Source organism: Sorex araneus, chromosome 6 (genome assembly GCF_027595985.1).
Source record: "Sorex araneus isolate mSorAra2 chromosome 6, mSorAra2.pri, whole genome shotgun sequence".
NCBI classification, from domain to species: Eukaryota; Metazoa; Chordata; class Mammalia; order Eulipotyphla; family Soricidae; genus Sorex; species Sorex araneus.
In genome coordinates, this window is record NC_073307.1 from 145,311,445 (window position 1) to 145,332,351 (window position 20,907).

Below are 20,907 nucleotides of genomic sequence, written 5' to 3' on the forward strand. Positions count from 1 at the left end.
ATAAACGTACGTGACTCGTGTTCCAGCAAAACTGTGACCTACAAAAACGGGGGCAGGCTGGGTTGTGTCCTAGAATAGGAAACCCGCCTTCTGCCAGGATGCTGTACTCCAGACTTGGATATTTTGTTTTGTTTTGTTTTGGGGCCACATCTGGTGGTGTTCAGGGATTACTCCTAGTGGGCTCAGGGGACCAGAGGGGTGTTGGGGCTCAAACCCGGGTCTGCTGCATTCAAGGCAAGTGCCCTACCTGCTCTACTATCACTCTGGCTCCTCAAGCTTGGCTTAAAGCAGCAGAATCTATTTTTTTTCTTTTTAAATTTTAATATTATTTGGGGGATGGGGGGGTGCATGGTTTGGGCCACACATAAAGATGCTCAGGGCTGACTCCTGGACATGAGTTTAACTGGTGATTAGTGATCGCTCCTGGCAGTGCGTGAGGGTGGGGGGCGTAGGTGGTGCCGGGGATGGAACCTAGGTCTCTTTTAAACAAGGTGGATACCTGAACCCCTGTCCTCTCCCTCTCAGAATCTGTCTTCTTGTTTTTCTTCCTCCTCCTCCTCTTTCTCCTCCTCTTCCTCTTCTTTCTTCTCTCCTTCCTCTTCCTCCTCCTCTTCCTCCTCCTCTTCCTCCTCCTCTTTCTCCTCCTCTTTCTCCTCCTCTTTCTCCTCTTCTTCCTCCTCTTTCTCCTCTTCCTCCTCCTCTTCCTCTTCCTCCTCCTCTTCTTCCTTCTCCTCCTCTTCCTCTTCCTCCTCCTCTTCCTCCTCCTCCTCTTCCTCCTCTCCTCTTCCTCCTCCTCCTCTTCCTCCTTCTCCTCTTCCTCCTTCTCTTCCTCTTCCTCCTCCTCTTCTTCCTCCTCCTCTTCTTCCTCCTCCTCTTCTTCCTCCTCCTCTTCCTCCTCCTCTTCTTCCTCCTCCTCTTCTTCCTCCTCCTCTTCCTCCTCCTCCTCTTCCTCCTCCTCTTCCTCCTTCTCTTCCTCCTCCTCCTCTTCCTCCTCCTCTTCCTCCTTCTCTTCCTCTTCCTCCTCCTCCTCCTCCTCCTCCTCTTCCTCCTTCTCTTCCTCCTCTTCTTCCTCTTTCTCCTCCTCCTTCTTCTGTTTTGAGGCTACACCTTGCAGTGCTCAGGGCTTACTCCTAGCTCTGCACTTGGGGATCACTCCTGACAGGGCTCAGGGGACTATATGGGGTGCCAAGGATTTAACTGGTCAGACATGTGCAAGGCAAGCGCCTTACCGGTCGTACTATCACTCTGACCCCAGAATCCATTTCCTTAGCCAGCATCCTGTGCTGCAGGGCTTGCTGTGATGATGTTCGGGCAGGGCTCAGCAGAGCAGGACTCCCCCCGCTCCACGCCAGCAGAGGCCCCAGGTACCCAGAGCCCGTGGCCAGGCTACCTTCAGTTCGGGGCCCTCGTTAGTCTGGGCTCGGGGCCTCTGAGCTGCGATCAGGCCTCAGGCCCAGAGTGGAGAGACCTCAGGGACCAGCCTGAGAAGAGGGCTGCCTTTGCCGCACCCCAGGGGTTCTCTCTCTCTCTCTCTCTCTCTCTCTATCTATCTATCTATCTATCTATCTATCTCTATCTCTCTCTCTCTCTCTCTCTCTCTCTGCAGATTCCAGCCAGCCTGCAGAGGCCAGGACACACCCCTCACGATGAGTCTCCCTTCCGGTGACCCCGGCATGGCGAGGGGCCGGGAGCTGAGCGTGCGGAGTGCATACACGCAGCTGCTCGAGGCGCTTCTGCAGCTGCAGAGGGCCATCAGGGACCGCGTCGACCTGCTGGTCCAACCCCAGAGGCCCGTGCCAGCAGAGGAGCAGGACGCCAACCTGAGTCACCTGATGCACAGAGTGACCACCCTCCTGCAGTCTGGGGCGGCCAGCCGGCCCCCCGCGGCTCCCCCGTGCGCCCCAAGGGCTGCGGGGGCCACTGCCCAGGACCAGCTCCAGCACCCGCCGGGCTCCCTGCGTGTGACGTTTGTCAGCCCCGAGCTGTCCAATCGGGGGAACGACATCATGACATCGCTCAGCTCCAGCTTCCAGGATCTCACGTCCTACCTAGCAGACAAGTTTCACAAAGACGAGAACCCCTTGGTGAGGGCGGCAGAGGGTGGGCGCCCCGTGGTGTGATGGGAGGGTGCCTTTTAAAATGCTTTGGCTTGAGGGCTGGAGCAATAGCACAGCAGGTAGGGCGTTTGCCTTGCACGCGGCTGACCCGGGTTCGATTCCCAGCATCCCATATGGTCCCCTGAGCACCGCCAGGAGTAATTCTTGAGTGCATGAACCAGGAGTAACCCCTGTGCATCGCTGGGTGTGACCCAAAAAGCAAAAACAGGGCTGGAGCAATAGCACAGCAGGGAGGGCGTTTGCCTTGCACGCGGCTGACCCGGGTTCGATTCCCAGCATCCCATATGGTCCCCTGGGCACTGCCAGGAGTAATTCCTGAGTGCAAAGCCAGGAGGTAACCCCTGTGCATTGCTGGGTGTGACTCAAAAAGCAAATAAATAAATAAATAAATAAATAAATAAATAAATATATGAAAAAAAATGTTTTGGCTTTATGGGTCACACACAAAGATGGCTCAGGGGTTACTCCTGCCTCTGCAATCCGGAATCCAGAATAGGTTCAGGGGACCATAGGGGATGCCTAGGATCGAACCCAGGTTGGGCACGTGCAAAGTAAGCGCCCTCGCCGCTGTCCTCTTGCTCTGGCCCTGGGGGTTGCCTCCTTACAGAGCAGGAACCCCAGAACCAAGGGGTCAGATGGGTCCAGGCCTGAAGTCTCCCCCTTATACCTCCAACCCCACATGCTGCCCCCTCAGCCCCTGCTCTTACCCACGGGGGCTCCCAGGACCCTCCGGGTCTCCCAGGACTCTCCCGGTGACTGGTGAATGTCACCGACCTGGCAGGTGTTTCTGAAAGCTCTCGGAGAAGACCTGGCCTGGAAGGAGTCTCAACCTGACGACTCACCTGGCCCGTAGGAGGTCCGGAAGCTTCTAGTGGGAAGGGCTGGGTGTGATGAGGCCAGGCATTTCCTCAGAGGTGTGCGTGGGTGAGGGCTGTAGATACTGTTTGGGTGTGATCCTGACAGGGAGCAAGGGAAGCTTCCAGAAGGAAGTCCCTAGCAGTCTGTCCCCAAAGGCTGGGAACAGCCCGGCCAGACCTTCCCTTCTTCTGTGCCCATTAACGTATTTTTCTTTTCTCTTTTGGCTTTTTTGGGTCGCACCCAGCGATGCTCAGGGGGTTACTCCTGGCTCTGCACTCAGGAATTATTCCTGGCAGTGCTTGGGGAATCAGATGGGATGCCAGGGATCGAGCCCAGGTCGGCCGCGTGCAAGGCAAATGCCCTCCCCTCTGTGCTATGGCTCTGGCCCCTAACATGTTGACTGGCACGTGCCACAGGTAGGAGTGACTCGACATCTGCCTGTCCTGGGGCAGAGTGTACAGCTGGTGGCTCTCACTTGGATGGCCCATTGCTCAGACCGTACCACCAAACGTGTGTGATAGTTAGTTGGCTTGGTAAATAGAAACAACTGCTCTGGTGGAATCAAAGGGCCTTGTCAGTTACGAGGCTGCCAGGTGATGGGTGATGTGTGCTCAGTGGCTTCTGTGTCTCTGCGGCCCAGGTGAGTCGGCTCCCACTGTCCTCCCCCCCAGTCACATTCTTAAAGGCCCTTCAGGGGGGTGGAAATAGAGATGGGGGACCGGAGAAAATTACCCAGGGAACAGGGCCTTCACCTTGCATGCGGCTGACCCAGGTTTGATTCCTGGCATCCCTTCCCCCTCCTGAGCACTGCCAGAAGTGGTTTCTGAATGCAGAGCCAAGAGTAGCCCCTGCGCACTGCTGAGTGTGGCCCCCACACAGATAAGAGATAATGGGCACCTGGGAGATCATGGCTCGGTGTCTCAAGCACCAGCGGGGCCTTGAGTTGGATCCTTGGTGAGCAGAATCCTGGCTTTTCTGCTGCCTGGGATCACGGGTGCTCCAAGCCCCCTCAGCCAGGTATGTGGGAGCACTGCTCCCAACATGTGTGGCCACAGAGATGAGGCAGCTCCACCTTCAGGCATGTGACTCCAGAGGAGGGGGGAGAGAGGGAGAGAAGAGAGAGGGAGAGGAAAGGGAAGGGGAGGAAGAGGAAAAGGAAGAGGAGGGAGAGGGGGAGAGGAAGAGGAGGGAGGGGGGAGAGGAGGGAAAGGAGGGAAAGGAGAGAGAGGGGGGAGAGGGGGGAGAGGAGGGACAGGGGGAGAGGGGGGAGAGGGGGAGAGGAGGAGGAGGGGGAGAGGGGAGAGGAGGGAAGGAGGGAGAGGGAGGGAGGGAGAGGGAGAGGGAAGGGGGAGAGGGAAGGGGGAGAGGGGGAGAGGAAGGGGAGGAAGGAGAGAGGGGGAGGGAGAGGGGGAGGAAGGACAGAGGGGGAGGGAGAGGAAGAGGAAGGACAGAGGGGGAGGGAGAGGAAGAGGAAGGACAGAGGGGGAGGGAGAGGAAGAGGAAGGACAGAGGGGGAGAGAGAGGAAGAGTTAGGACAAAGGGGGAGGGAGAGGAAGAGGAAGGACAGAGGGGGAGGGAGAGGAAGAGGAAGGACAAAGGGGGAGGGAGAGGAAGAGGAAGGACAGAGGGGGAGGGAGAGGAAGAGGAAGGACAAAGGGGGAGGGAGAGGAAGAGGAAGGACAGAGGCAGAGGGAGAGGAAGGAGAGAGAACACCCCGGCTGTTGAATACATCCCTGGTAAGGGGACACCTGAGCACTGTGGCCGAGGGTGCAGCCCCAGGCGAACCACATGACCCACCGTGTGTGCACCCTCTTGCCAGGGCAGCACCCGCGGAGGGAAGGGAAGGGGGCAGGCAAAACACAGCTGGGGACGAGAGAGACCTGTGGGAGTTAACCCTCCCCTCCTCTGGGCTCCGATTGGGCGGGAAAATTCTGCTTGTTCCGAAGCTCTCTTGCTCCTTTCTACCAGGGTTCATAATGGGAATGTGTTGCTCAGGGCTTGAGAGAACCACGGCGAGTCACATGAAGGAGCTGGTGTAGCGTCTAGGGTGTGGGAACTCGGTGACTCCGCTGGTCCGTAATCTACGTGGCCCTGGAGGGAGGGCCTTGCAAGCTGTTAGACAGTGGGGGTTCGCAGGACGGCTTCTCGTCCTGGGTTGACTGCCTCCAGGAGCCGAGGATCTGCATTTTCCACGCCTGGCCCTCCTGCGTTACCCCACAAGGAAGGGCTGGAGGGCTGACCTCCGCTTCCTTCCCTTTCCAGGGCTTCATTAACCTGGGTGTCTGCGAGAACAAGCTCTGCTCCGATCTGGTGACCAAGAGAGTGAGTGAAATCTCGAGCTGGGGTGCTCCCGGCCCTGGCCCGGATCCCGTGGGAGTTCTTTTGCTTGTGGTAGAGCCAGGAGTGAGCTGGGGGATGGGGAAGCAGCTTCTAGAATAGCTTCTCTGTCTGGAGGTGTCCTCTGGCCCAGAAAATGGTGGCCACATGAATCACTAGCCCAAGGCGGGGCTGGGGAGGTCACTAGATGCTGCTGGTGAATACTGGAACTTGTATACTGGAACTTGTATACTGGAGCTTGTATACTGGAGCTGGTATACTGGAGCTGGTATACTGGAGCTGGTATACTGGAGCTGGTATACTGGAGCTGGTATACTGGAGCTGGTATATTGGAGCTGGTATATTGGAGCTGGTATATTGGAGCTGGTATACTGGAGCTGGTATACTGGAGCTGGTATACTGGAGCTGGTATACTGGAGCTGGTATACTGGAACAGGTATACTGGAACTGGTATAGCCCATAAGAGGAAGCCTTGGGTCATCATTCATGAGCCTCTGTGAAGAAGTTCTTCATAAAGGCGCCGTGGGTACCCTCTCCCCTTCCAGAAGATGCTGTGTCGGAGGACAGATATGGCAAACACGTACCTTTGGAGCAGGAGGAAGCCCGGGTCTGGCTGTCTCACTCACGCTCTTTTTTTTCAACAGCTGAGACGGAAGGACATGGACCTCATTGAGGACCCCTTGCTGCAGTACCCCGACAGGAGAGGCCACCCATTGTGAGGCTCAACCCCCCCACACCCGGTCTCCTGGGCCCCATGCACCTGGCTTCATCTGGGGAAAGATTCCTTGTTAGCCACCTCCCTATTTCTGGTGGAACTCTTTTTAATTAATTATTATTATTGTTGTTGTTATTATTATTATTATTATTAGATATGCCAAAACAGTAACAAGTCTCACCATGGAGACATTACTGGTGCCTGCTCAAGCAAATGGTGAACAATGAGACAACAGTGCTACAGTGCATTAATAATAATAATAATAATAATATTATTATTATTATTATTATTATTATTATTATTATCTCAGCAGGCAAGAGAGATTTTGCCTGCTATGCTCAGGGGTCACTCCTGGTAGTCCTTGGGAATACCAGATGTGGCTACGGGGATCAAACCTGGGTTGGCCACACGCAAGACAAGTGAGTGCCTTACCTGTTATACCCTCTCCAATCCTAGCTCCTAGTTCTTTGGGTAACGAGTTCTAGAACATTCCTAGAGCAAACCATCCTCAGGAGGCAGCCTGGGGTAGCACAGATGGTGTGGCTCTGCCCTCCGGAGGGCTCAAACCCTCGCTGGCCATCGAGAGCTGCAGCCTCGTCAGGACAGGGGTTGGAGAGCCCCGTCCTCTGGCAAGGTCGGAGTCTAGATGATTCTGGGCGAGGAAGGGGGCCCCGGGCTGAGAATGGACTCTCTGGCTCTGTCGACAGCCTGCGGGAGGAAGTGGCCCGGTTCCTGACCCACTACTGCAAGTCCCATGCCCCGCTGGACCCGGAAAATGTGAGTCAGGGTGGAGGGCTGACTTCCGGTAAGGAGTGCACTGTATTCTAGAAGGTTCAGGAAGAACTCCTGGAGTCCCTCGGGGCCAAGCCAGGGTGAAGGCCACTGGATCCCGGCTGTCCTGCACTCCAGGGTGGGGGGAACACGGGGGCACTGCCACCCAGTTGTTCTCCTGGGGGTGGGATTTCAACTTCCGCCTCCTGTGACGTGCAGGTGGTGGTTCTGAACGGCAGCAGCGCCGTCTTCTCTGCACTGGCCATGGTTCTGTGCGACCCAGGAGGTGAGTCGAGGGCAGGGGAGGCCTGGGCCGGGGGGAGGCATCCACAAGGACCATCCCACTGAGTGCCATCCTGGACTCCCACATTCTCAGACTTTTATTTTATTTTTTTTTGCCCTACCCGATGTGCTATCACTCCAGCCCCATTCTCGGGCATTTTTGTACATCGCTGTCAGGAGACAGTGGGGTCTGAGTCTGCCTTTGGGTCACGTGACGAGCGCCGGCACCAATTGGCACGGGACAGCCTCCTGGTTCTCAGCTGGGTTCTGGGGCACCACCGCGTAGAGCCCCGGCAAACTGGTTTCTACCACGTGTTTCTCAACCGGGGGTCATACAGCTGCGCCTGGATGTTCCAAGGGGGCCACAGGTGACAGCTGCATAAGTAGGGGGCACAGCGTGAGACTCCGGGGCCACCGATGGCATGGGGTTGGGATATGGCCCACGCCTGGAAAAAGCTTGAGGAGCACTGATGTGATGGTATAGGAGCACCTATACCACATATAGGTGCTATATGGCCCCTCCTTTTCATCCAAAAAATAGGGCAAAGCAGTTCTAGACCAAAATAAGGCTGCGAGACCAGTTCTTGGTCTTCTTGGTTGGGTGTCCCCAAAGCTCAGGAAACCTGGGGCACCCCACCGGGGACCCTAGGCCGACTGGATCATCAGTTCAGCATGAGGGTTCGAGGACGTGGTGCTGCTTGGGCCCTGCAGTGCTGGGGGTTCACGGGGTCACCCTGGTGGTGCTGGGGGCTGTACCCCGCCATGCTCAGAGTGGTACTGGGAATCGAACCCAGGTCTGGTGCTTGCACCCTAAGGGCTGCTCTGTCTCCCGGCACCTTTATCTCCCTCTCGCCCCTACCCACACATGCGTCTCAGAGCACTCGGGAGCTCTGGCCGGCTGGGGAGCAGCGGCTGTCGGGGGCGCCTGAAGGGGTGGGGGCTTGGTCAGTTCACTGAGCTGTGTGGAGGCAGAACCCTCCAGAGACTGTGACCCAGTGTCACGCACCAGCTGACAGGCCCACGGGACACATGTCCTAGATTCCAGACTCACCACAGTGCCCGCCCCCTTGCTAGTGCGTCCCTAAGGAATCTGGATTGGGGCTAGAGCGATAGCACAGCGGGTAGGGCATTTGCCTTGCATGTGGCAGACCTGGGTTCAATTCCCAGCATCCCATATGGTCCCCCAAGCACCGCTGGGAGTAATTCCTGGGCGCAGAGCCAGGAGTAACTGCTGTGCATCAATGGGTGTGACCCAAAAAGCAAAAAAATAAAATAAAATAAAATAAATCTGGATTGTTCCGCCACATAGAGAGTAACTTCGAGAACAACCAAGCCCAAAGGCACCAACACCCTCCCCCAAAGTAGGAGAGATGGGGCTGACCTCACCCAGTCAGCCTGTGGCTTTGCTACTGGCGTAGGAGGGGGAGGGTCACTGGCGGGTGGGTTCTGCCTGAACCCCTGCACTGACAGCTTTGTCTCTCGGTACCCCCAGAGGCCATTCTGACCCCCACCCCTTTCTACGGCCCCTTCGCCTTGACTGCCCGCCTGTACACCAAAGTCAACCTGATCCCCGTGCACCTGGACAGTGAGGTCAGTACGGGGGCCCGGCCCCACTCTGCCCACGGGAGCAATGGAATTTTCTTTTGGCCCATTGGGAGGTCGGCAGAGCCCTTGCCCCTGTCCGCTCTGCACGGTGGCGGGCCAAGGGCAGAGACAGGAGGCTGAGGAGTGCGTACCTGGGGCAGGTAAAGGGTTGTCCGGAGCTGACGGGGAGGAGGAACGGCGCTTCTCAGGTAGGCGACTCTCACAGAGCACTGTCTTCCAGGTCAGCGGGGAGAGCCCGCGTCCGTTCTGGCTCACTGTGGACAAGCTGGAGCGAGCCCTCTGGGATGCTCAGCTGAACGTAAGGAGGTGCCCCTCTTCGGGGGGGCTGGGTGCATTCTGGCTCCCCCGGCCCTGCGGAATATCCTTTTAGCAAAGACAGTGGATGGTGGCCACGGAGCCCTGGGCTCGGCCTCCCCCCCCCCCCCCCCGCCCCCAGGCAGGTGCTTCTGTCTCCCACTGGGCCTTGACTCCTCTCCTCTACTGGGGCTCCGAGAACTCACCGCAGCTGCACTTGGAGCAGGAGCCCAACTGTACTTGAAGCAGCAATGACTCGTGTTCCTTCTGTGATGTTTGATTCTTTTTTTTTTAATATTCAAATGAATCACCACCGGGTTCAATGACAGACTTACAAACTTCCGCGCTTACGTTTCAGTCATACAGGGATCGAGTACCCATCCCTCCGCCAGTGCCCATTCTCCACCACCCACCACCCCCACCCCTGTTTGATTCTTTCAGGGGAAGAAGGTCAAAGGCATTTTGCTCATCAACCCTCAGAACCCTCTGGGAGACGTTTATTCCCAAGACTCCCTGCAGGAATTCCTGGAATTTGCCAAGAGGTAGGAGTTCTGTCCCCGAAGACGAATGCCAACCCTAAAATAAGAGAGGGGAGGGAGATTTTCATCTCAGGGAGTCAGAACCGGAAATAACTGACCGGAAATAATCTTACTTGATCTGGTGCCCCACAAAATTAGGTAGAGCTAACTGCAGAGGGGAGAGACGCACCCTGTGCTTCCCACGTTAAACTCTACTGTCCTTCCTTTCCTCTCTTTTTCCTTTTCTCCTTTCTTTCCTTTTCCTTTCCCTCCCTTTCTTTTTTTCCTTCCTTTCCCTTCCCTTCCTTTTCCTTCCCCTTCCCCTTTTTTCCTTTCCTTCTTGGTTTTTGGGCCACACCCAGCGGAGCTCAGGGCTTACTCCTGGCTCTGCACTCAGGAATTGCTCCTGGCAGTGCTCAGAGCACCATGCGGGATGCCAGGGATTGAACTTGCTGGGTGCAAGGCCGATGCCTTACCTGTGGTACTACATCACTCTGGTCCCATCCCTCTCTACATTTCTACAGACACCTAGTAATCCAGTCTCACCATCGTGATTTGCTAAAGGTCTGCTGTTGTTTGAGGCACGGGGGCACACCCGGCAGTGCTCAGGCCTTACTCTTGGCTCTGTGCTCAGGGATCACTTCTGGTGGGCTCAGGGGGCCATATGGGATGCAAGAGATAACACCTAGGTTAGCCGTGTGCAAGGCCTGTACCCTATCTGTACCCTACCTGCGGTATAATCGCTCCTGCGCCAGAAGTTTCGCAGGACTTCTTAAATAGCACAAGAGGCCTTGGCCTGGAATGCTGAGGAAGTCAGACTCTCTGACTGGGTTTGTGGGGTGAAAGTGTCCCCATGAACTTTCCTGTCCTCGTTCTATGGACACATCAACATCAGCTATCTTCGTTTTCCTTTGTTACCAGAGCTCTTGGTAAAAATAAAAGCGACTCTTTCCTAAAACAAACTTAAGAACTAAGCAGGTGAATGGCAGTGCATGGGGCCAAGAGAAAGGAACCGTGAGCTGTGCACCAGCATCGGACCAAACCAAGTTCGATGGCCGGCAGTAGAGCCTGCTAACCAAGGGAGTTAACTTTCTATCTCAAACTTGGTTTCTTCATTTGCGAATTGAGGATAGGAGCACGGCTGCAGGGGCCGAAGAAATAGTACAAAGAGTACTGGGTAAAAGAGGATTTTGCCTTGCATGCGGCTGACTCGGGGTTCAATCCCCTGTATCACGTATGAGCCTCAAAGTCCTGCCTGGCGTCATCTTTGGGTATAGTCAGGAGTCAACCCTGAGCACTGCCAGATGTGACCTCCCCCGCAACAGACCCATACAGAGGACAATTTCAGAGGCTGTGGGGAGGATAACTAAACCTGTAGAAGCTCTCAGCCCACAGCAAACACACCCGCTGTTGCACTGGGACGTGGGTGGGCAGGAGCGCCTAACCACACCAGACCCAAACTCCCGGGAACTCTCCGTCCCTGACCGCTGGCTGCTCTTGCTGGTGGAGATAAGTGTCACCTGTCTCTCTCTTTTTTTTTTTTTTTTTTGCTTTTTGGGTCACACCTGGCTCTGCACAAGGATTACTCCTGGCTCTGCACTGAGGTATTACCCCTGGTGGTGCTCAGGGGACCATATGGGATGCTGGGAATCGAACCCGGGTCGGCCGCGTGCAAGGCAAACGCCCTACCCGCTGTGCTATCACTCCAGCCCCTCACCTGTATCTCTTGATTCCCGCTGCTAGTACACCCCCAGCACAAAGCTGAGTCTGTGGGTATATTCTATTTTCCAGCCCCTCCCACCTGGCCATGCCCTCGGGATGACGGAAGGGCAGTGGGAGTGTTTGCTACCCAGAAAGCCACGGAGGAGAGCTAAGGCCAGAGGCGGAACCTGGCTCTTCTCTTGTCCCACTGCAGGAACAGCCTCCACGTGATCGTTGACGAGCGCTACCTGCTGTCTGTGTTCGACAAGTCCATCACGTTCCACAGTGTTCTAAGTCTCGGGCGGTGAGTGTGTCCCTAGGTGAGGGCAGCTGTGGGCGAAGCTCAGATGCACCCACATCTGACTGGCTGGAAACAGTGCTGAGTGCCAGGTATTGCCCTTCCCTTATTGAAGGGCAAGGCAGGAAGTCACGCTAATGCCCCACTCAGGTTGGGATTGGAACTTCATGTGTGTGTCTGTGTGTGTCTGTGTCTGTGTGTGTGTGTGTCTGTCTGTGTCTGTGTGTGTCTGTGTGCGTCTGTGTGCGTCTTGTGTCTCTATCTCTGTGTCTGTGTGTCTCTGTGTCTCTGTGTCTGTGTGTCTGTGTGTCTGTGTTTCAGTGTCTCTGTGTCAGTGTCTCTGTGTGTCTGTGTGTCTGTGTATTGGCATATCTGTGTGTCTGTGTGTCTGTGTTTCTGTCTGCATGTCTGTGTGTCTGTCAGAATGTGTGTCTGAGGGGGAGGTAGTGGTTTGGGAGCCACATCCAGTGGTGTTCAGGGTTTACTCCTGACTCTGTGCTCAGGGTTTCACTCCTGGCAGTACGTGGGGGGCTGTATGGAGTTCTGGGGATCAAACCTGGGCCTGCCGCATGCAAGCCAAGTGCCCAATCCATTGAACTATCTCTAGCCCTAGTTTGGGGGGGGGGTTGGTTTTTTTCTTTTGCCAGTTTTGTTTTTGTGTCTGGTCCACGCTTGGCAGTGCTCAGGGGTCACTCCTGGCAGGGCTGAGAGGAACTGCATGCAGAGCTGTGAATTAACCCCATGTTGGCCACATGTTAGACAGTCTGCTCACCCTCTGTACACTCTCTCCAGTCCCTTTGCCAATAACTTTTTCCCCGAGGTATTGTGCTCTACATGAATGTCAAATGGAGATGTCTACATTGACATCTACATCTAATTTCATGTAGATGTCATTTAGCGGGGTCAATTTTTTTTCCTTTTTGGGTCACACCCAGCGATGCTCAGGGGTTACTCCTGGCTTTGCACTCAGGAGTTGCTCCTGGCGGTGCTCGGGGGACCATATGGGATGCCGGGGATCGAACCCAGGTCAGCCGCATGCAAGGCAAACGCCCTACCCGCTGTGCTATCGTTCCGGCCCCCCCCCTTTTTTTTTAATTAGAAGAGCACTGGGAGAGGGGAGCATTAGGGCAGAGCTGGGAGGCCAATGTCTGGCCCTGGAATAGGACCCCAGGCCTCTGGGGGGCGGGAGGGTTTGCTGGGCAGGAAGGATGGTGTGAGCCTGGCAAGGCGGTAAGAAACGGCAAATGTGTTTAGAAATGTGGGGCCCTGCTTTGGATGAGCCAACTGCCAAGAAAGGGGGCGTTGGACCTGCTGTCACAAAACTCCTAAGCTACTTCCATGCCCCTTGGAAGGACGGGCATGGTTGCCAGGGTGCTAGAAATAGCTGGTGACTGTCTAGGAAGACCATGGAAAGAGAGGCTGGAGTGACACTACAGTGGGTAGGGCACTTGCTTGCACATGATCAACCTGGGTTTAATTCCTGGCACCACCTAGGGTCCCACGAGCACTATCAGGGGTGATCCCTGAGCCTAGAGCCAGGAGTAAGTCCTGAGCACCACCGGGTGTGGCCTCACCCAAAAGAGGGAGATGATAAAAGGGAGCTAAGGTTGAAGCTTAGCTGTATCTTAGCTATTTTCTAGTTCTTTTCTCTTTGTCTGGCTGTTCTCTCGTAACTCATGGGAAACCTCCTAGGCCTTCACAGAGTGGGTCCCCAGGAACTACCCCATCTGCTTCTCCAAGGACATGCCTATGGTGACTTCCTGTCCTTAACCCCCCCAATTAAAAAATTTTTAAATTTTAATAAAATTGTTCACAATAATGTCACTGTCACTGTCATCCCATTGCTCACTGATTTGCTGCGTTTTTCGTTTTCAGCCGCCAGGGCTCTGTTAGGGTGGGTGGAGCACTCTCTCTCTCTCTCTCTCTCTCTCTCTCTCTCTCTCTCTCTCTCTCTCTCTCTCTCTCTCTCTCTCACACACACACACACACACACACACACACACACACACACACACACCCCTCAGGTGTCCCAGATATGTTGATTTTCTGTCTCAACTGGGCCCAAGGTTCCTTAAACTTTTGAGACCCTGTGGGGTCCTGGGCTCTGGGGAGGACCCCAAGTGTACTTCCTTCCTCCTCCAAAAGCTTGAGTCATCGCCCCACAAACATTTCTCCCTAATCTTGATTGACCTGTTTCCTCTCCAGTTTACCTGACCCCTCAAGGACTCACGTGATCTGGAGCACCAGCAAGGTGGGTCCCCAGCCTCTGTCCTTGGGGAGTGGGAAGGAAGTGAGTGGTGTGGGGGGGGGGACGCAGAGCGGAAGGGAGACACAGCAGGTGGTCCCTCCTTGGCTTCCCACTAGGACTTTGGCATCGCTGGTTTCCGCTTTGGGGCTCTGTACACCCACAACCAGGAGTTGGCTACGGCTGTGGGCTCCTTGGGCTTCCTCCACGGCCTCTCGGGCATCACTCAGTACAAGCTGAGCCGACTGCTTCAGGACAGAGGTACTGCGCGCCCCTCTTGGCGAGACAGTGACGCCAGGGGGATGTCCTGCTCTGGATAGTGCCTCTTGTGTGTCTTCGGTTCAGAGGCCCTGTCTCAGGGCCGGGGGAATGAAGGAGGGGATGGAGAGACATCGAGGTGCCGGTCTGCCATGCATGATGGGCTTTAATTGTTGTGATTCGCCTGGGAAGAAACAATCCATTGTGCTCTAAGGTGGGGGATTTAGGAATCCGTCCTTAGGAGAAGGTCCGTTTTCTCGCTCCTCCACCCCCCCACCCTACTTGCTTTAAGCCAAGATCTCAAAGAAATTTTCTCAAGCAGGACTCGAAGGGGAAATGAATCTTCCAGAATTGTGGTCGAAGGAGAGTTGTCCACGTGGAGGAGCGGGTGTGGCTGTCTGTCCAGGGTGCTGGCTTCACCAATTTCTTTGGCTCTTGACTGAACAAGGCTGGCTTCAGAGGCGACGTCCACTCTTGAAAGCCTTGGCTTCCAATGTAGCTAAGGCCCCCTTTAAATCTGCTATCGTGAAGCAGAGGTCAGGCTGGAGGATCTATTTTTATTCAGGAGGAGAGAGTTTTGGGGTCACCCTTGCTGGTACTCAGGGGCTATTTCTGGCTCTGCTCACGAGTGACTGCTGGCTGTCCTTGAAGGACATTCAATCATTCCAGGGATCGAACCAGAGTTGGCCTGAATGCAAGGCAATTGCCTTAACTCTTGTACTATCTCTCTAGCCCGGGCTGGAAGATTTAAATAGAATGCTGGCATCTAACAAGACGGGTCACCGTGTCATTAGATCCTCTGATTCAGAAAAGTTGTTTTCAGCTTTGGGTGTTGTGTTGAGAGGCTGGGGAGGTGAGAGGGTACCCTTCAGCTGAGGGGTGAGAGGGTAGAGACATTCCATGGGACATTTCCCTCCAGGGTTCCACCCCCTTTGATACATGGCAAAAATAGATGCCCAGATCCTCAATACTAGTTCTCATGCTTGGATGTATCTGGGCATTACCTGGGGAGCTGAAGTACTGGAGTACTTTAGCCAAAAGTACTGAAGTACTCTCCCGGGCAAGGGGGCCTGTCCTCAAAGATTCTCACAGCAGAGAGCCTGAGCGTCAGGACGACCACCCTGCCCATGTGGTTCTAACTTGGTGGGCAGCTCTTGGGTGAGGGGGTGTAGAGCCCAGCTAGCAGACAGGGAGGGCTGTGTGTGCCTACCTGATGCCCAGCCGACAGCAGCAGTAGCACCCCCTCGTTGGGGGGCCACCCCAACTCCTCGAGTCAGCGGTGCCAGCCCAGACGAAACTGGCGGATTGGTGAAGATGTCTCCATGCCAGGTCTCTGTACCAGAGGTGTAGATAAGGGGTGAGTGTGCTGGGTGTAGACGCTGTCTGTCCAGGAGCAGAAGCAGCTAGCAGAGGTGACACAGTTGATTAAGAACAGTCTGGCAAGGTCAGGGAGGAAGTAGCGACAGTCAGGCGATCGCCTTGCAGGCTGCTGGTCGCACTTGACCTCCCAAACATGGCCAGGGGGCATTCCTGAGCACAGCCAGGGATAGCCTGGAGCACTGCCAGGTGTGACCCCCCACTCCAATCCTTTATTTATTTATTTATTTATTTAATTTTATTTTATTGAATCACCATGTGGAAAATTACAATGCTTTCAGGCTTAAGTCTTAGTCATACAATGCTGAAACAACCATCCCTTCACCAGTGCCCATATCCCACCACTGAAAAAAAAAAAACAAAAACCACAGTACGCCTCCCATCCCACCACCCCCACACCCCCCCCTTGTAACTGATAAATTTCACTTTACTTTCTATTTACTTTGCTTACATTCAATATTTCAACACAATCCTCACCATTATTGACCCCACTAGAGTCAGACCTGTTGTGAAGGGAAATGAGGTTTTGGATTTCTGTACTTTAACAACTAAGTCCAGGGAGATTTCTTCCAGATATTGGATCATTGCAAGCTTGTAAACCCCATCTGTGGTCGTCATAATATGGCAGTCCCCACGCCCTTCATCCCCGGGAAGGGACAGGCGAGAGAGAGAAATACCTTTCCCTCCTGGGCGGGCACGGGGTCGTGGCTTGGTTCTCAGGCTGGAGACATTCTGCAAGGAGCTGCCCATGTTGAATTTGGTTCAGCTGGGTCTGGATTCACGCTCGTGCAGCTGCGGAGGGGCCGCACGCGTGTGCCCCTCCAATCCTTTAAAAGTGAAGACCTCCTTCACGAGACCCGTGATTCTCTCTGCCTACCCCTCTAGAGTGGATCGACCAGGTGTTCCTGCCCGCCAGCCGCAACCGGCTGCAGGCTGCTCACAAGTACACCACCACCTGCCTCCAGGGGCTGAGCATCCCCTTTCTCAGCCGAGGCTCCGGCCTCTCCATCTGGGTCAACTTGCGAAAGGTGAGCTCTGAGAGTGAGGCCCAGGGGCTGGAGCGAAAGCACAGCGGGTAGGGCGTTTGCCTTGCACGCGGCCGACCCGGGTTCGATTCCCAGCATCCCATATGGTCCCCTGAGCACCGCCAGGAGTAATTTCTGAGTGCATGAGCCAGGAGTAACCCCTGTACATTGCCAGGTGTGACCCAAATAGCAAACATTTTTTAAAAAGAGAGGTTCAGGGGCTGTGGGGCACCTCTGCCTGTTGGGTCCAGGGCCCCCCTCTGTCCCTCTGTCCCCTCAGTACCTGCACCCGTGTACATTCGAGCAAGAGCTGTGCCTCCATCGCCGCTTCCTGGACCACAAGGTGATCCTGTGCCCCGGCAAGGCCTGCATGTGCTCAGAGCCAGGCTGGTTCTGCCTCGTCTTTGCAGAGAAGCTGCCCCAGCTGGAACAGGGTGAGTCGGGTTGACCGTCTGGTCATGGCCGCCTCCAGAGCTGCTGGGGGGGCCCCCTGTGAGGGCCTTTGTCAGCCTCTAGCTCCAGGTCTGCTCCCTCTATGCCCGCTTTCACATCCAGAGAGAAGCTGCTTTTGGGGCCGGAGTGATAGCACAGTGGGTAGGGCATTTGCCTTGCATGCGGTCAACCCGGGTTCGATCCCCAGCATCCCATATGGTCCCCCAAGCACCGCCAGGAGTAATTCCTGAGTGCAAAGCCAGGAGTAACCCCTGAGCATCGCTGGGTGTGACCCAAAAAAGTAAAGAAAAACCCAAAAACCAAAACAAAACAAAAAAACAAAAAACAGAAGCTGCTTTGTAAAGAGGAAGTGACAGGTGCCTGGGACCCATCCTTTTGGGGAGGGGGTGCTGATAAGAAGCGGTGCTTGCCGTCCATGGGAGATGGACAGGCAGAGGAGCAGGAAACGCCTGGATGTCCCACCACACGCACATCCTGCCCTACCCACCAACAGCAAGTGGCGAAGAACATTCTTGTTGTTGCTCTTTCTTTTTTTAACTTGATTTTTGGGGTCACACGTGGCAATACTCAGAGGTTACTGTTAGTCTTATATTCAGAAATCACTCTTGGTGGTGCTTAGGGAAACCAGAGGGGATGCCGGGGATTGAACCCCAGTTAGCCGCATGCAAGGCAAACACCCTCCCTGCTGTGCTATCACTCCAGCCCTGGTGGAAAATATTCATTTTTCTTTTTTTTTTGCTTTTTGGGTCACACCCGGCGATGCACAGGGGTTACTCCTGGCTCTGCACTCAGGAATTAACTCCTGGCGGTGCTCGGAGGACCATATGAGATGCTGGGAATTGAACACGGGTCGGCCATGTGCAAGGCAAACTCCCTACCCGCTGTGCTATCACTCCAGCCCCCCTGGTGGAAAATATTATTATTTTTTAAATTCTTTTATTAATTCACCACGTGGAAAGTTACAAAGCGTTCAGGTTAAAGTCTCAGTTATACAATGCTCAAACACCCATCCCTTCACCAGTGCACCTATTGCTGGTGGAAAATATTCTTGTTAGAGAAAGATCTTTGGGGTAAATGTAGATAGCAGGTTGGGGCCACAGGAGAGGCAGAGGGAAGGTGGGTGAGGCCACGGCCCTAGCGAGGCTGTAGGATTTGGCAGACATCAGGCAGGCAGATGCTTAAGACCCTGAAATGTGAAAAGAAGCCATTGGGGTAAGAGGCAGCGGGACCCGGAAATCCCACCCCCCAAGGAGAGTAACTCGCAGCATTGGGCCTGGATGTCACCTGCCAACTGGCTAATCTGTTCTCTGTCCCTATCTTGGGCCCGTAGGCCTGTTTCGTCTGCAACAGGCACTCCTGGAGGAACAGCAGGAGCTTACAGAGACACTGGTGGACGACGCCATGAGGGGGTGAACTCTGCTCCCAGCCAGGGGACCCCTGGCCCCAGGCACCCATCAGGAGTCCACAAGGCGGAGGCCGAGGTCTGGCGCTGTGACGAGCCAGTGACGCTGGCTCCACCTGGCCCGTCCTCCTTCTCCAGTGAAGCATCTGTCCTTTTTAGAAATGCTTTTTTTTTTTAAGCCTTTGATCGTGGTGTGTGCGAATGAGTGTGAGCGTGTAACGTTTTTATAGGGTTCGGGGAGGGATAGCCGAGAGCAGTATTGGGGTGCTCTGGTTTCTTAGGTGGGTTTGTATTTATATTTGCTATTCTAATAAAGCCTATATTCTCTTAACTGCTAGTCCTGTCTTATTTCCGGTTCCTGTTCTTTATATTCTTTGGGGGTCTGGGTCCTTTGCACATTCAAGGCAGGCTGCGGGAGAATGCAGCTGGGGACGTGTCAGAAAGAGGGGGAAGAGCGATTCCTACCTGGCGGGGGCACGTACCAGGGCTGCGAGGCTGTGCACCAGATTCTCTTCCCACCACCTCATGCACATCAGGGTCTCAGTGAGGGAACACCTGGGGAAGGTTCCAGATGTTTGCCTCCAAACAGTTGTTGTTCCCCGTCTGCTGTCTTCCCCAAAGCCTTTATACAGTGCATAACAAGCGTAGGCTCTTCGTGCTCATCTTGAGTATTTTGCACAGATGTAACCCAATCACACGGGTGATTCTTTGCAAAACCCTTGCAGAAACTGAGCTTGTGTGATCCCTGCTGCTAAGAAGTGGGCCATAGGGAAGCACCAACTTCTTGGAATTCATGCAAGAGCTTTAGCGCCCACAGATGACGGCTCTGTGCTCAGGGTTGCTCCTGCCATGTGCTAAGGAATGACTCCTGGGGTGCTCAGGGAACCCTATGTGGTGTTGGGGGTCGCACTGGGCGTGGCTGCATGCGAGGCAAGTGCCTTAGCCCCTGTACTATCTCTTCCCGTTCCTGGTGGTCCTGTTTCTAGCAACCCTCGTTTCTGTCTGGAAAGCAGCGAATGCTGAATTTTTTCAGGGTCTTCCACATGAGACAAGGGTCTTCAGAAATCAGTTCAGCCAATAGAGCCAGAAAGGGAATTCACTAAAAGCTCGTGGGGTCCAAAGAGGTGAGTATGGGACCCAGAAGTCCTTGGAGATATCTTTGCTCAAGTTAAGAGCCTCAGCGGGCCTTACCTCTTGGTTGGGAGGGAACAGGCTGTCTCAGAGGAGAGGTGAAAGCTTTGCTTTCTCTGTCCCCTTTGCCCCCTCCCTCCCCTCTCCTCCCTGTCCCTCCCCCCTCTACCCTGTCCCTCCCCCCTCCTGTCTGTCCACTCCCTTCTCCTCCCTATCCCTCCCCCCTCCTCCCTTTCCCTCCCCTCTTCTGCCTGTCCACTCCCCTCTCCTCTATCCCTCCCCTCTCCTCCCTAGCCCTCCTCTCTCCTCTCCTCCCCTTTCTCTCCCCTCTCCCCTTACTCCCTCCCCTCTCAGCCTCCTCTCTCCCCTCTTTCTCTCCCCTCCCCCCTCTCTCCCTCCCTCTCTTCTCATCTCCCTCCTTCTCCCCTCTCTCTTCTCCTACACCCAGAAGTGCTTAGGGCTTACTCCCATCTTTGAGCTCAGGGATCACACCTGGCATCCTCTGGAGACCATATGGAGCACCAGGAGTTGAACTTGGAGCAACCATGTGCAAGGCCATCACCGCGCCTGCCTTACTGTGGCTTCACCCTGGCTTCTCTTCCGTCCCGCTCAAAATCTGAATGGGAGAATGGGGAGAAGGAATTTTTTTTTTTTTAAATCATGAGCATTGTATATTCTTCCATGTAGATCTTTAACTTCTTTCAATAGCTTTTTTTAAAAAAAAAATAGTTTTCAGCACACAGATCTTGCATTTTGCATTGAGAGCCCTTTATACTTAGTTTAAGCATATTTGTTTCATTTTACCTCAGTACGTTGACGCTCTTGTCTGCCACATGTTGTATCTACCAAAGTTTTGGGCGACTCAGAGACTTGACCCTGCTCACAAACAGATTCATGAATGCGGGAACCGCCTGGGTCAGAGCTGCAGGCTGGAGTGTTGAAAGGGAATCTGCACGGGGCGTCCTGTCCGCCGAGTCCTTTACAGAAAGTAAAGATACCCGCTGATGCCCACAGCGGCAGACAGGGATGTCCAGTGTGTGTAACTGGACTTTGCAGTAAGGAGCGTTCAGTCCGCATCTGCCTGCATCTCATCCCAAGGGAAGAATCTTCGCTGCCCTGAGCAGGAACCAGACCTGCACTTGGCCCTGCCAGAGTCATTACCAGCCCCATCACGGCCGTCAGCCAGACACGGGTCTGCATCCCTGAAGAGAACCTGGAACAAGACAGAACTATGGGGGAGGAGGCTGGAGCAACAGCACAGCGGGTAGGGCGTTTGCCTTGCACGTGGCCGACCCGGGTTCAATTCCCAGCATCCCATATGGTCCCCTGAGAACCGCCAGGGGTAATTCCTGAGTGCAGAGCCAGGAGTGACCCCTGTGCATCGCCGGGTGTGACCCAAAAAGAAAAAGAAATATGGGGGAACTCCAGAATCTCCCCTCCTAATGGTATCTTGCCAACTTGACTCTGAACAGAGACAACATGCCCATTTTCCTGTTCAGGATCTCTCACTTCTCTGTTCT

The 20,907-nt window shown here is 54.7% G+C and overlaps 1 protein-coding gene across 1 annotated transcript; it reads left to right on the forward strand.

The window, feature by feature from the left end:
- Positions 1–1,673: 1,673 nt before the first annotated feature.
- Positions 1,674–18,283, forward strand: ACCSL (1-aminocyclopropane-1-carboxylate synthase homolog (inactive) like). Its single transcript, XM_055143686.1, has 14 exons — positions 1,674–2,084; positions 5,238–5,297; positions 5,957–6,027; positions 6,735–6,804; positions 7,018–7,084; positions 8,573–8,670; positions 8,906–8,983; positions 9,421–9,521; positions 11,413–11,502; positions 13,702–13,747; positions 13,861–14,002; positions 16,262–16,404; positions 16,682–16,835; positions 18,185–18,283. The coding sequence occupies exons 1-14, from the start codon at positions 1,674–1,676 to the stop codon at positions 18,265–18,267; spliced, it is 1,614 nt and encodes a 537-aa protein (XP_054999661.1). The 3' UTR covers positions 18,268–18,283.
- Positions 18,284–20,907: the final 2,624 nt, after the last annotated feature.